The sequence below is a fragment of the Pteropus vampyrus genome, unplaced genomic scaffold, assembly GCF_000151845.1.
Source record: "Pteropus vampyrus isolate Shadow unplaced genomic scaffold, Pvam_2.0 Scaffold106, whole genome shotgun sequence".
Classification (NCBI taxonomy): Eukaryota; Metazoa; Chordata; class Mammalia; order Chiroptera; family Pteropodidae; genus Pteropus; species Pteropus vampyrus.
In genome coordinates, this window is record NW_011888887.1 from 2303424 (window position 1) to 2319453 (window position 16030).

A 16030-nucleotide genomic window follows, 5' to 3' on the forward strand; every position below is an offset into this window, starting at 1 on the left:
GCAAGCTGCTGTTTCTGAATTAATACATCCTACAAAAAACTTCAAAAATCTCAGTATACTGTACTGAAAACATGCACAAACATGTACCACGAAGAGAGGAGGAGAAGAGGAGACTAACTAGCTGGAATGTGAGTAGGGAGCAGAATTAGAGAATAGTCTCTTTAAGGATGGAATTCTCCTAGTATCAGGTGTACACCAAATTTGACAATTTCTAAGTAGCCTCAATAATCAAAAAAGTTCTATAGAATATGTCTCTATTTATCCAGTTAAGGAAGAAAAAGGCATCTGTTTTTCCTTCTTAAAATTTATAATTAACATAGGGTAAGGGATTGCTGACAGCCTCTCCTAACAGAGCAGTAACCTACAATAACACGCTGTTTCTCTGGATACAATGAATAATCCTTTTTGCTGTCTTTTTGACAAAAATTATTCATGTGTTATTGGCATGAAACTAGAAAAAAAAGAGATGAGCTGAGCCAGCTTTCAGTAATTTGTTTAAATTTTATAACCAAATAGCAATTATATTAAACTCTCATAAACTAATGACCTTTTCCCCTCATTCTCAACATTCTGAAGAACAGAACCAAGAGATGCACTGAGACTTCCACCTTGAACCCTCGGAATATCTAAAACCTCGGGAGGAGACAAAGTAGGGCAGAGAGCTTGAAAACTGGAAGGACTAAGGTATGAAGAAAATCATGATAGATTTCTTGTCATCATGGGGCGAAGTTCCCAAAATGCTAAATTCTGGTTCCCTCAACTGAATTACATCAGTTGTTCTCAACCTTGGTTTATGTTATGACCGAGGCAGGTTTTACAAAATCATTGCCTGGGCTCCACCTATTCAGAAATTCTGACTCTCAAGTAAGGCACAGGCATCTATCTGTATGCTTGCAAAACTTCCCAGGTGATTCTAATGTGCAGAGAACCACAGGCCTAAATGATTCAGAGATACGAATAAATGTAAACCATGCTGGCAAGGTTTTAATATAGTTTTCACATCAACAGAAAAAAATTCTAAAATCTCAAAATACCAGAATATGAGACTATCACTAAACAGTAACAATAAACAATAGCAATAACAACAAAACAAAAACATCTCTGAGACCTATGAAAAGAAAGAAGGTAGAAGAATTTTGTGTGAATCTTTCCTCTGTCCCCCTTCTGCAGGAAAGCAACAATTATTAGAAGCATACACTGTGCTAACTAAACTGGATGCCGAGTTCACAAAGAAGCATGAAGTCAGACATCAATTCCCCATTTTACAAATGAGGAAACTGAGCCTCAGAGATGTGAAGGAACTTCCCCTCTGTAAGGCCAAAAAACAAAGAGCAGAGATAGAACTTGACCCCAGATCTGTCTCAAAGTGCAAAGCTTTTTCTCTTCTCCATATCTTCTGGAACATTTCATTGCACTGGCTAACTTAACAGGTGCTGGAACAAAGTGTAATTTCAAGAATATTTTCCACTGCAGGACCTCGAAGAGTTCATTCTAAAAAACTTAATCCATAGCTCTCCTGGGTATTAGCAATCTGACATTAGCAGAGAATAGGTAAAGGGAAGAAATATGAAATAGGACTGGGGAGGGGGCAGGTGGAGGACTAATGTTAAAAGACCTTGAATGCCAAGTAAAGAGTTTTAAATGTACTAGTTAATTAACAGATCTCTATGTACTGAGCACACGCCCTGTGTTGGACAGAGAAAATCCTCTAAGGCCAAGATAATGGGGAGATAGTGGAGGTTTTAGAGTTACTGTGTCTAAGTGGTAATCTAATACGCCAAACCAAAAAACAAACTACAAGAAAAGAAAAACATATCAAAACACTCCTTTTACATGATATAATTAGGAAAAAACCAACAACCCAGAAACATTATGGATAAATTCACATAAGACACATTTACCATTCTCAAAAAATAAACTCTGAAAAGAAATTACGGTTATTTTTAAGCCAAATCTTTTTTAACGTTATTTTCTATTATTGCTTTAGTAGAGTTTTTTCAAAGGATGAATTTAGTAGCTGGTAAAATGCAACTCATCCACCAAGGGCAGATGGTCAGCGTGACACCCTGGGATTGGAGTCATTTATTAGCATGTCAGAGTCAACAATAAAAACTTAATGTATTATTAGTTTCCCTAAGGTAGACAGCATATTCTCAAGTATAAATGAATAAATTAAAAAATCAGAAGAGAGAAAAGGAAAGCATTTCGGTCTCTCATAAAGCCAAATATCTGGCAAAAACTCTACATTTAGATTATATACACAAATTAATTCCAAAAAATATAAAACTGAACAAAAAAGGAAAGGCTAGGTTATTTTTCTTTATTTCTTCAACAGGATGATTTTAAACATTTCATATTTTTATATAACAACTTGCTTTTCTCCACTTTAAAGGATACTGAAATTTAAGATAATTAAAACTTTTGCATACAAATGTATACCCTTTCCTTCCCATACATCTAAACATGGAAGCTTCCCTGGTTTAAGAAGGTTGGCATTTGGAATGTCAGCAGGAGTGCACTTAACATGACACTAAATTAAGCAAATCAACTCAATGCGATAATTTCTTTAATTATATTTATTATATCAAATATTTTATCATTCTGATATTTATTTTCACTGTATAGCTTTTAGCCATACTCTTTAATCCTGTGTGTGTGTGTGTGTCTGTGTGTGCACATGTGTGTGTGATTGCGCATGGAATTAATTTTACTCTGGTTCTTAGCCTCATGATTTCTTAACCTTTTGGATTTTAGTTATGATCAGAGTTAGCACAGATAAAGATAAAAAGTCTCTACGAGATATTGCTCTTGATTTCTTTTAAAAATCTGTCAAAGATTTTGTAACTTTTTATTCATGAAAAGGATTAGAGCAATGGCTCATTACATACCATAATCTGTGATTTTACAGGATACCAAATACAGCTCTTTCAGGTTTTGTCCTTCCTTTGCAATGACCTCCACACACCTGAAACACACAAAAAAGTGGTGAGTTACACTAATGTGTTTCAAGTTAAATTAGCAAGAGTTTGGCCACGATTATAACAGGAAGAGGTCAGCATATGATGAATGCCACAGCTCTCTTCTTTCAACAAATCTCTTTCAAGGTGTTTCAGGAATAGGTATTATATTCCCTGGTTTAAACTCAGGTGCTCTAATATGTAAATGGCTTTAATTAAATACATTTATGACTGGTGTATCTTTTAAAACCAAAGCGATGAAGAAAGAGATATTTCTTTTAAGAGTAATGTTACATTTGGTAGTAAAAGACTAGTAAATATATGCTATATAATAATCATATGTCATTTATACAATAAAATAGTATAAAGTAATGATAATGAAACTGGAGAGTATAGATGGATGATCATTATAGGTGGATAGTAATATTGCTGCTCATAGCTCAATTATTAATATGAGGTTTGATAACACTGAAACATGCATTTTTTTGACATAATTTTATTTAACATAAAATATAAATGTTTTAAAAATCTATAACATATTGATTATAGAAGGAAAAATCTGCACACATAAGAACTTTAAAATCTTTTACTTTAAAATGTTTTATTCTTAATATTTTAAATGAATTATTGCATAGGTGCAGGACATTTTAATAATATAGACAGAGATATGTAAGATTTATAGTCTTTTCTGGTTTAAGTTAAAAGGTTTTCGAATGGTGCACTCTGCTCTAATAGCCCTAGTGGAACATGTAGTGCAGAATTGAATGAACTTTAAAAATAATGATTAACAACATAGTCCATTTTGTGGCTCAGTCCCCTATAATATCAGAAAAACCTGTACAGTCATAGTGACACATAGGCATATGCATCCTTCAGTGCAGTTCCTGTTTTAATCTTTATAAATAACGGTTAAGCAAAAGGGTAAAAGCAAAAAGAGTCATTAACCTTTTCTAGGAAGTAAGGATCAAGTAATTTGATACCTATGTGTATAATCCATCAAAAAATTACTGAGTATCCATCTCTGTCTTTCAGATATTTTATTTGCTGTCTGGCTTATTTGTAGGTATCTTCATAAAATGTCAAGATATTTTAAACAATTCATTTCACATAATTCATTATTGAAGGTTAAGTTAGTTATAGAAAAAGCATATTTTTCTTTTAAATTGTTTTCATGGAATATAGTTTTAATGGAATGATAAACATTTCAAAGTTCCTCAGAATAACTGAGTACACATTCATTTTTGGCTATTTAAAAAAAATTTATGATAAAAATTGATAAGGTCTTCCATGGCTACAAAACAAAATTTAAAACATTAACGCAACGTGACTATGATTGATACAGTTTATTATGAAGATAAATTTAAAAACCTAATTTCATGTCATTTGGCTTTGATGTAACTTTTGAATAAACTCATTAAAAAAGATAAAAGCAGAAATGAAACATTACAAGCAATGACCATTAGTTTTAGCATGTGAAAAGTAATTTTCACATGCTAAGGATAAAAATGAAAGCCATAGATGATTACAAATCTTAAATAGTTAAAAATAAAGTCTGACTACTTTCTATCATATCAAAGATACATATCTCACTGTCCTCCATCACCTACCAAAAAAGTTAGCAGATTCAACATTTTGTATGATCACCACAAAATGAAGTAAATTAGTACAGAAATGTTTATATCATTTATTTTTTTATAATGCTCTTTTCAAATAGTTCAAAATGCCTGATTTTATATTTGATTATGAAAAAACTCTAAACAAATGCAATATCCTATTTGAGTTCCTGCCATTTGATTCTATATTAGATACGCTACAAGCACATATGAACATTAAAGACACACAGAGCAGACTAAAAACAGCAAATAATACATATTGATTTTGCTGCACAAGCCAGATCAAATGCTATTTCATAGGCAACAAGAATCAGTATTCATATAAACAGGATAATAAATCACTGGATGAAAACTGTCCTAAAACTGATGAAAGGCCACGAACATTAGGTTTCCTCCCTATATGACAGAGAAAAGTTATTGTTGATAGATATCACAAATATATTTAGCTTATGCACGCAAGAGGCAACAGCCGAGAGATAACACATGATTAGAAGTAAGCAATAAGTATCTTTTAGACCAAGAGGGGGCGGAGGGGGGTGTGGGGAATATAAGAGAAAAGCATTTTGCTTTTACAAAGGATCACTTAGGATATTTGTTGTTTTTGAAAGCTCAGTTACATAGTTTTCTAAACACTTTTAATTACAGTGTACTAGAAGTTATGCACAACATAACTTCTTCAAATACAAATTCATGGAGAAAAAAACAAAACTATTCCTTAGAAGATTTGTAGGGAAATTTAATTTTTTTAAATTTAAAGATCACATCACTTACAGATGTGATATTTGGAGAATCTCCAAGTTCTGTGAATCTGGATTGAAACTCTTAATATAATATTAAAACACAAAATTGAGTGGTTTAAATAAATAGTTAAAATAACTATTGTTTTGAGAGTTAAAAATGGAAGTGGTTTGCATTATTCTCTCACTGCAAATTGATGGAAACGGAACCCCACATCGGTTCCCTGGCTGGTGCCTGCAGCCCTGTGATTAGTCTAGGTCTAGTTTCCCGAGCAGCCTGTGCTGATAGCAGGTCATGATGAGAGATCGTGGGTGGTGACTGTCCTTTCTTTAGGACACTTTTAGACTCCATTCTATAATACACTCATGGGAAGTATCCTAACATAACACGAGTCTGTGGCCCACGTTTCTTCTAAATAATTCTATTCTGTTTTAAAAGACTCTTGGCTCTAGCCATGACCTTGAGTGTATTAACATAAGAGCATTTCCTAGTTCACTAAATAGATTGTATGGAGGCAAAAAACAAGGTAGTAAAGCTTAGTAATTATTTAAATTAAACCTTAGTAATTATTTAAACTTAAAATGATTTAAGCTACACATATTGAAACAAGTTTTTAAAGGGGTATGTTTAAAACAGTCCTAATAAAGAAGAAATATTTGCAAAGTGATAATCTATATGTAAGTGAGAAGAAGAGTGACAGAACCAAAGACCACATTTAAAACCTTTACTTCTCCATCCCCTCTCCATAGATATCACACCGGAGAATATTCATTAGTCTCAGCAATAAGTTACAGTTTTGTCCCTAGGGACAAGCAATGAGCTCCTAAATACATAATCCAGAATTCAAGTTTTAACCATTCTACCCTCCCCTCCACCACTGTCCCCACCATCCCTAAAGACAAACCTCAGAATACCATATGACCACACTCTCGATGGGTCAGTACATTTAAAGATTTCTCAATTCATACATGACAACCTCAGGAATGATAAAGTTTGGGGAAAGAACTATATCCTAAAGAGAATAACAATCTACAAGATTATAAAGTAGAAATTCATAATATAATAAAATGGCATAGTGGAAAAACACAGAATAGCAAATATTGTTAAAGTAGTCCATGAACATCAAACACAAGCCTACTTCTACTAATAAATAATAAACCATCTTTCAAGTTCTGGGAAATAAAGGGAGACATGTCTTAACAGGAGGAAATAAAGAATCAGAAGACATGCATTCTCGTCTCACCTTCATGGAACCACAGAACCACCACCTACCTTCTTAGGAGCCCTACATCATCATTCTCTAAAAATGAGGGCCTATATGAAAAATTTCTCCAAATCAAATGTCCTAGGTTAATTTAAATATATTTTAGTTTATTCTGAATTGCCTCCCTCGGATTATTTTCTTGCTTTTATGTTTTGGCAGGGTTCAGAAGAGAATTTTTTAAAAATTGCAACCATTGTAAATTCTTAAGTAACAGCTGTTGAGTACATATATATAAACTCCTTTAGAATACTGAAAAGGGCCAGAAAACCTGTTCCAAAGCATTCAGAATTATTTTTTATAATAATGTAATTTTATGCTCACTTGATTTTGATGATATTCTAAAATGTACCTGAAACATTTGATGAAATTTGAAAAGCAACAAAAAGGTTGCTTTTTGTGAACTACATAGGATTTTTTTTTTTTAAGAAGAGAAGGCAGTACTTAGTTTCAGTGGAGGGAAAATCTGTCTCCTTAGCAATAGATTCCTAATCACCTGATTTATGTGAAGGGTAAAGGTTAATGAATTAAGCTGTGTAAGCTTCAAAACTATCAAAGGAATTCAAAAGAGCCTTGAATTATGGAAAACAATGGCCCATTCTACATACATACCAAATTTTACATTTTTTGTCTCCTACTCAAAAGCAGGAACTTGGCATTAGTGACAATTGAAAAGAACTAATGAGGAAATATGACTACATTGCTTGCAGGAGGAGTGTCCTAGGAGACCTTGTTACTGTTTGTGATGTGCTTCAAGCCCAAAAGAAGCTAATTGGAGCTGCCAGACACTGGTTTGCAAATCTCACTTTAAAGGACAGGCTCAATCACCTTAGAGGTGTGAAAAGAAACGTCCCCATTAGAGATGCATTAGTATGTGGCTTGGCGAATTTCTAAATAAACTTTTGGATGTTCTTTCCTAAGTCACTTCTATATTTGAATAATAGATATATCTTCAAGCAAAAGAAAAATGCAACAAGACAAAACAACCCCACAGATTTAAAACAAAAAGTATAAAGAGTACTGCAAGTAATTGGCAAATAAGTGCAACAGGGAGCTAGGCATGTTTAAGGTTGAATAAATACATAGATCAAACCATACAACTCCTGAAACACAAATACATCGTAAGAGTAATCTATTTGGGGATTTCAAAAATAGAGCTTCATTTTCATCATTTCTTAAAACTAAACAAGCCACCCTATGTTATATTACCCTTAAGAAGTTCTCTCTTTCTCTCTCTCTCTTACATACACTTACGCACACTAACACACACACGAAACAGGAATAAAAGGAATTTATAAGATCTAAAAAGAGCAACGAGAGAGCAAACTTGGTCCAATTCTGTGGCACATAAGCTCATTCTGACTAACTCATACACGGGTAATTCGAATGATAGCCAAACTCACCAAAACAATTTGGCATCTTACAAAAAGAATAATGAATGCTATCTGACTTTTTCAGAGCCTCGAATCGAGTTTTACTGAAGAATAATCCAATCCCAGTGCAGCAAATGAATGGCCATGATTTACAGGTATACCCTGCTTTCAGAAAACGTACTGCATAAAAGATTTCTATGTATAAAAAGAAGTAAATTACCAAGTAAACATATACAGGATGAATCAATTCAAAAATCCATTAATAGTACATTTCCCCTTATTACATGTGAATATAGTTTCATTTATGAGGATTCTATTTAGATACTTTTTCTATTAATATACCTTAACCTTACAGAAATAGCATGCAATAGTTATTTTTAATCTTTAACTTCAACAACTACACATAATGACAAATGAAAGACTATTTTGGGAAAGTGACACATGGCATCAAAGTGATATATTGAGTGCTCTTTGTATTATGGTATACTTTCTTATAAATATTCTTCTATTCTAGCCCATGAACAACACAGTACCAAATACATATTTAAATAAATTTCTCATGTAAACTTCTAAAGATATTCTCATGGAAAATCTCATAAGAGATGTTTGCTGCGAGAGTTTATTTTTTTTCTAAGGTTAACTTGCAATTAAAATGTTAAATCATTTCCTCGAAGCACGTTTTTAATATACCACAGGGGCTACGAGTGACATGCAAAATGTCAACAGCTCCACCAGTTAACAACATTATCTTGGGACACTTATTAAGTTCTCACTTACCAAATGTTATTCTCTGGAAAGTCAATACCTGATTAGTTAATCTAAGATTAATTTAGGTATTTGCTACTTATATAGTAGAGAACTGATGCCCATTTTGTCACACAGAGATAGTGAAAGGTTACAAAATGAGAATAGTTGGTAAGGTTTTTTTAAATGAGACATTCCACAAAAAGTGGCCTATAAACTTAAATGTTACTGAAACTTAAATTCTATGTTTGTATCTTTGCCAACACACGTGTCCCACCTTGAGGAAGGCATGACAGATGTTGTCATTTGCTGAATCTTTCTGGACCACTCTCTCCCTGAGTGTCTTTAGCCTTGGCTACGTTTCCTACCTGGAGGGTAAGTAGCAGTCAGCACTGAAACCTTTTTCATTAATATGACAACAAAATAATATTTTCTAACATGTTTAGGATGACCATCACAAACCAGTTCTTATGGAAATATTTTGTTTCTTCATCTATATAGCAAAACATGTTCTAATTTAATTTGAAAGTTTCTTAGAGTACTTTAAAAATGTTTTTCATACAGAATAAAGCCTGCAATAATTTTTAAATGCATATTTTCTTTAAACTACCAAGAAACAAGATGGTTCAACTTTTTTCCAAAAGAGAAGAAGGAAGATCAAACTAACATTTTTGTGATAAACTTGGCTCTGGCTTTAATATTTCAGATATATTTATCTAAAATCTTTGTTTTTAATTTTAGCCATTTTCTTTCCTTTTATGACAACTACACTAAACCATTATAAAACAACTTTACCTAACTTTTTCTATGCATTCCTCAGAATACTCAAGAGGCAGAAAAAAGATACTAAGCTTTTATTTATTTATTTAATTCAACAATATTTTACTGAGTGCAAACTATGTGTTAAAATGTTAAAAAATATAATCAGAAAGCCACATTATTATAAATGACGGGCATAATACTTATAACTTTGACAGATCAACTACTATTTATTTTTGTTGTTGTTGATATTAATGTTACGTAGGAGCAGAAAAATTAATGATACCCAGAAGCAGAAAAATCATCTCACTATCTCCATATCTACTGAAAATCAATTGAAAATAGTTATATTTCAGGACCAAAGAAAATGCTAGGAAAAAAATTACAGGCAAGACTTCCTAATTTAGCAGTTTATTCATTCCTCAATAGGAAAAAAATGTCCTTACTTTGAAATAGGAAAAGTCGAGAAATCTTCTTAAGACTGGTGCTTTCTTTATGGTATTTTGGCATATTTTAAGATAGAGAAGATTCTGTTATCCTGCATGTAACAAAAATTTACCGTGTGGAAGCAAAAGCTTGGGCCCTTAAAAAAAGTCAGGCCGAGTTCTGGCAAAAAAGCTCCAACAACACCTCCTTTCCCGACCCCGCCAATATTAAATAAGAACTTCCATGGTAAAGGCAGAAGTATTTCCAAAAGACTTTGCAGGCTTCCAAACAGCTAAAATAAAATTTAGGTGACATATTAAACATATAATTGATGATAATCTCCCTGCCCATCCCCATGCCCTTTTTCTTAACTGCTTTAAGTATTGATAAGAAAGTCTTGATTCAACAGACATATATTTAAGCTCAACTTTAATTTAAAATGGCTAAGCATATTATTTTAGTGGAATACAAAGGCACACAGAAGATGAGATTTCAGGCATCATTCAGGAAAGAGTTAAGTACTTCCTTACCAGAAGACACCACAAGTTTCAGCTTTGTAGTGACTAATTGCCTCTTTAACCTCTCTACTCTGGAAGTTGGCCTATGCTTCAATACCAGTGTTGTGACAGAGCCAAAGACTGATGTTCAACACAGACCTCTCATGACCTGTGTAGCCAAGGAGTTAACTCAGACAAGATGCTGACAAAAGGTTTCCTTCTCGCTTGGGAAGGCACAGAATTTCTTTTTGGATAAGCCAAATTCTCAGAAGACTATATATAAAACATGGTAGGGGAAGACAATTAATAAAAGTCAAAAGAATGCTTTTACTTTAGCTAACAATTATATTTAACATCCCAATGTATTAACTCAAATTGAGAAAACGGTTTTAGCAACATCTATACATATGTAAGTATGTATGTGTATATATATACATATATGTGTGTGTGTGTGTGTGTGTGTGTGTATATATATATATATGATTTATTTATTTTAAAATCCAATAAAGAGAGCACCTAATTGGATATCTTTGAAAGCTTATAATTAGGTGTAATAAGACACAAAGAAAGCACATCAGTAGTCTCCATTCCAAGTATTTCCCAACGCTTCAAGCCTTCATACTCAGGAAGCCTGTATGTTGTCATTAATTTTGTTTTCACATTTAAAATCCCATTTATTCAATGTCCTTGTTCCTTCCTCATTCAGGAGATGTCAGAGGGGCCTGTGTCCTGATGCACGGCCAGGACCCTCACTCCGGAGTCAGACAACACAGCATCTAAACCCGCACTTTGTCATTAATTTTTAAGCTTAGTAACTTTCTGGCCTGATCAAAATCCAATAAGAGAATTTTTACAGGTGATTTTAAGTGGCAATTATATAAAATGAATTAATTCTGCAATTGGGAGAATAGTGATGAAGTCTTGTTAGTTTCTAAAAAAAAAGAAGGGATGAAGGAGTTCTAGATTAAAAAGGCGGAAAGGTACAGACAGTGGGAACAAAGTGACCCAAATATTCATTCAGAAAGGAGAAAGGGGAAAAATCACATGGGCTTGATGAAGGCAGGGTCACTATGTAAACTTGACCTTATTGATGCTTAGCGAGGTTGAACTCGGAACTCTTTGAGGCTTAAGGATCATCCCTGCTGAATCCGTAAAACATACTTCCAAAGCCCCGGTTCTGCCACTGTTTTATTCCTATCTTCTGCCATACCATTACATATTAATGTTCACATCAGAGGTAAAAATAATTTTTGCTCTAACATTTATGGGAAAGAGAGGCAGCAGTAAACATTTAGCTGTTTTAGTATATTATGTTTACGCACAGAGAGAACTTTTTTACTTAAAAAAAGTAACATTTACACTTTTTCAAAAAAGAAAAAACAGTCCACGTATTCTACAAACGAAAATAAGGGGCATTAACCAAGAATTCCCTAAAGTAAGTATGCAGTTTATATTTTTAAAATCTCAGTGGAAGGATGATAGCTGATTTCAGTAATTTTTATTTATCTGAAGGATAGAGAAACAAAGTCCTCCCTATTTTCTGCTTAAATAATATTCAAGGGAATAAAATGAGATTCCAGGGAAATTCCAGGGAAAGTCTATTGAAACTTACTTCGCTTTTCTGGCTACCAGTTTAATGATTTCTGACATTAAAAAGTCGTTCGTTTGAAAATATACTTCTAGAAGATTCTTTCTTAACTCTTTATCCATCAAAGTAAAGACTTGATCATCAACAATTTAATTTATATTCAAAAGAGGACACAGTATATACATGTACATGCATGTATATACATTTATAAATATAATTCTTAACAACACATTTCCCCTTATCAATACTGTCATTAAATCAAAAAAATATATAATTGTTGTAAATACACTTAGTAAAGGAATTTTAGCAATGCCAAAATCACTAAAATACAGGTTGCTTTGCTTGGACTAATCATCAGTCTATTCGCTATAAAGGGAAAACACATATCTTTCTTAGAGTGGTGGAAAGCAAATGAAGCCAGTTCATAAGACTGATAGAAACCATGGGGGGTAAGCATTACCCATTTTCTCCTTGCAAAAGTTGCAAAAGCAAGGCAGTAAGTAAACATGGAGAAGAAAGAAGGCATATTTTGCTATTTGTTTCAGACAGTGGGTACCTTGCAAGCAACATCACGTCTGACAGCCAGCAGAAACAAGCAATGCTCCCAATCTTGGTACTCAGCTTTATGTTATTTAAAAGATAAATCAAAATGAACAGTACATTTCTGGCATAGTTCTAAATGTTCTATCCTTGATTATTACTGTTCTGTCTGCATAATCAAGAAACCATGTAGCAAAATGGAGTAATAGTATTACCATTTCTGCTCTACACAATAAACACCTCTCTCAAGTACCCACCTCAATAAAGGAATACATTCTGGTATTCTGAGAAAGAAGCAAGATTTAGAGTTGAGGAGGGGCAGTTTATTGTTTTCTAAAGTCATTTTTGGAATAAAGAAGAGAGCGCAAATGTCAGGCATTTGAAAGGGATGTCAGGTAAATGTGCTTGGAGTCAATTGACCCATTTTGTGCCTCTGTGGGTCCTGAGGGTGTCATGAGTTCTGCCCTGGTAATAGTAGAATTTTATAAAGAAAAAGTTACAGCACAAAGTCCTTTTGTGATCTTTTATTGAAGGGTAAATACATGGTCATCAGACACAAAACACTTAGGCCATTTGGCAAAATTTGGGGCTTTGGAAAAATAATGGCAATTCGATGTCATGTCATACTTTGAAAACGGTGAAAAAAGCTTTCTAAAAGGTAATAGTATAAGCAAGTCAGTGAACAGAATATATACTCAGGGATGCACAAGTAGAATTAGTGGCTTGAATTAAGGTTGTATAAAGAATATTGTAAAGAGAAAAAAGAAAACAATTCATATAATATATAACAATATGTATATAACATAACATGTAATATATAATATACGTATAATATATATATAAATATATTCACATATTTTATATTTACTCAGGGGCCTAAATTTATTTTATATTTAGCCTATTCAACTATAAATGCATACAAAACTACAAGAGAAATATTTGAGAGAGGCAAGGACAGTGGAAAATATGGACAGGAAAATAATAAAATTAGAGATATACTCATCCTGAAGCGATTTACATGATTCTGTCCTGAGAAGCTTCTACAAGTGGGATAAGATTTTGGCATAAGCTTTCAAGATAACAAAGTAAAAAGGGAAGTATGACTAGAAGATTCATAATGTCGATGATTTATTTTTTAAATCTGATGTTCAAAAGAAGCTACAAAAAGACTAGATACACTTGAGGCATTTCTGGGGAAAGGCTGAAGTTTCAAGAAAATATCAAAAAATTCTGTATCATTTAGAAAATTTCTTCCCATTTCTTAATACCACTGTGGACTTAATCCATGAGAAACTGGCCTCTCAAAAAAGTTAAAAATTAAAAAGTATATTGCATATGATTAATAACATAATACAATAATAAAAGTGATAATACTTAACTATATCAGAATTTTACTAAATTTTAATGTTTCATGTACAAAATCAATCAGTTATGGATAGTGGAAATATGTTTCAGATGCTCAGTCAAAGCTGTGTGTGTGTGTGTGTGTGTGTGTGTGTGTATGTGTGAGTCCTGGGTAGGAAATATAATTCAACTTCTCTAAGTCTTTTCTGTAAAATGGAAATTACAGTATCTACCTCCAAGGATTTTGTAAAGGTTACATTTCATGATGTTTGCAAAGCCGCTTTTCGTTATTCAACAAACATTTACTAACCCCTACTATGCCCCTAACTATATGGATACAAAGATGGATAAGACAAGTCTCTTCCCAAAGGGAATTCACAATCTTGTCAACTTTAACATCCTCCACACAAATAAGACAGGGTTATTTAGAATAGAACAGAATAGAATTTCCTAAAGTACATTTCTCAGAAAACTAGCACTTTGGGGCTTTAATAGTTGACATATGCAAGAAAGAAATGTATGGTCCAATAAGCTCACATTAAATCAAATCAAAATGTTCCTTAGTAAAAGAAAAAAGAAAAAGAATGAGTGTAAGACACATAGGACGGCACCTGACACAAAGCAAGCAATTAAATATTATTATTATTTAGGCTCTAGCACAGAACTTGGCACATTAAAAAAAAATGCCTATAGCAGGCTAACCAATGGGCCCCAAAGATAACAGGTACTAATCCACTGAACCTGTAAATATTACCTAATATAGAAAAAGGAACTTCGTAGATGTGATTATATTAAGGATTTTGTGATGGGGAGATTATCCTGGAGTATCTGAGTGGGCCTTAAATACAATTAATTCCAAATGTACCTTACGAGAGAGGCAGAGAGAGATTTGACTGAGACAGAGAGGAGAAGGCAATATTACCCGACAGGCAAATATCTGAGTGGTATAGCCAGAGCCAAGGATGTTCCAGCCACCTGAAGCTGGAAAGAAGAGGAATGCATTCTTCCCTAGAGCCTCCAAAGGGAGACTGAAACTTTAATTTTGGCCCAGTTAAACTGATTTTGGATGTGTGGCCTCCACAACTGTAGGATAATAAATATTTGTTGTTTTTAGCTACCAAGTTTATGGTAATTTGTTATAGCAGCCACAGAAATACAGTGCTTAATAAATGTTATTAAACTAATCACTGGATTATACATGTGGCACCAAAGAATATAATTTATAAGGGTAACGAACTCATTGCAATTAAGATGATGTAATTGAATAAGATTAAATTTTAAGTTGTGGAAAGGATGAGAAAGGAAACCCTTAAAGAATGCTTTCACATCTTCAGCTTAAATTAGACTAAATTCCAAAAAAGTTGTGTCTTCTAAACTTTTTTAGAATAAACACTCATTTTTCTCCAACATTATATTATAGAAATTTTCAAGCATACAAAAAAGTTGAAAGAATCATTCAGTGAAGATCCATTATTTATCATCTAGACTCTATAATTAGCATTTTCTTTATCTCAGATATATCCATCAACTTATCCGACCAGGTATCTATCCATCAATTTATCTTATTTTTTGATGCATTTCAAAGTAAGTGCAGACACCAGTACATTTTATTCCTAAACACTTTAGCATACACATCATTAAGTAGAGTTCAATGTGTGTAATGTTTTTTTTTTTTTTGTAAGATTTACCTACTGTGGATTGCAAAAAATCTTAAATGCAATCAGTTTTGACAAATGCATGAATCTGTTTACTCTGAACCCCCATTAAGATCTAGATTCCTAGCATCCCACTAAGTTTTCTCAGGCCCCTTTTCAGTCAATGTTCATGTCCACCCACAAAGGCGGCTACTATTTGTGGATATTTATTATGTAGCTTAGTTTTGTCTATTTAAAAACTTCATAAAAATAGAATAACACAATATGTATTCTTTCATGTAAGGCTTTTTTTAAACTTAGCATAAGGGTTTGAGATTCATCTATATTGTTTCCTATTTCAATAATTTTTCCTAATTGTACCTTTCAATTGGCAACAAGTATCCAATTAAATTCATATAACAGTTTTTGTATTCATTCTTTTATTGAAGGGCATGTGAAGTATTTGCACTTTGGGGGCAATTATAAATAATACCACTAGCAACATTCTTGTACAATCTTCTGGTAGACATACACTTTCATTTCTCATTGGTAAAAA

General features: G+C 33.0%; 1 protein-coding gene across 1 annotated transcript in view; it reads right to left on the bottom strand.

The window, feature by feature from the left end:
• The window catches only part of FBXL17 (F-box and leucine rich repeat protein 17), a gene marked incomplete at its 5' end in the record, with an annotated part of 449450 nt that overhangs the window by 150054 nt on the left and 283366 nt on the right, over positions 1 to 16030 (bottom strand). Inside the window, one exon of the mRNA XM_011365181.2 lies at positions 2889 to 2965. Coding sequence (XP_011363483.1) covers positions 2889 to 2965 — 77 coding nt within the window. The remainder of the gene's footprint in view (positions 1 to 2888; positions 2966 to 16030) is intronic.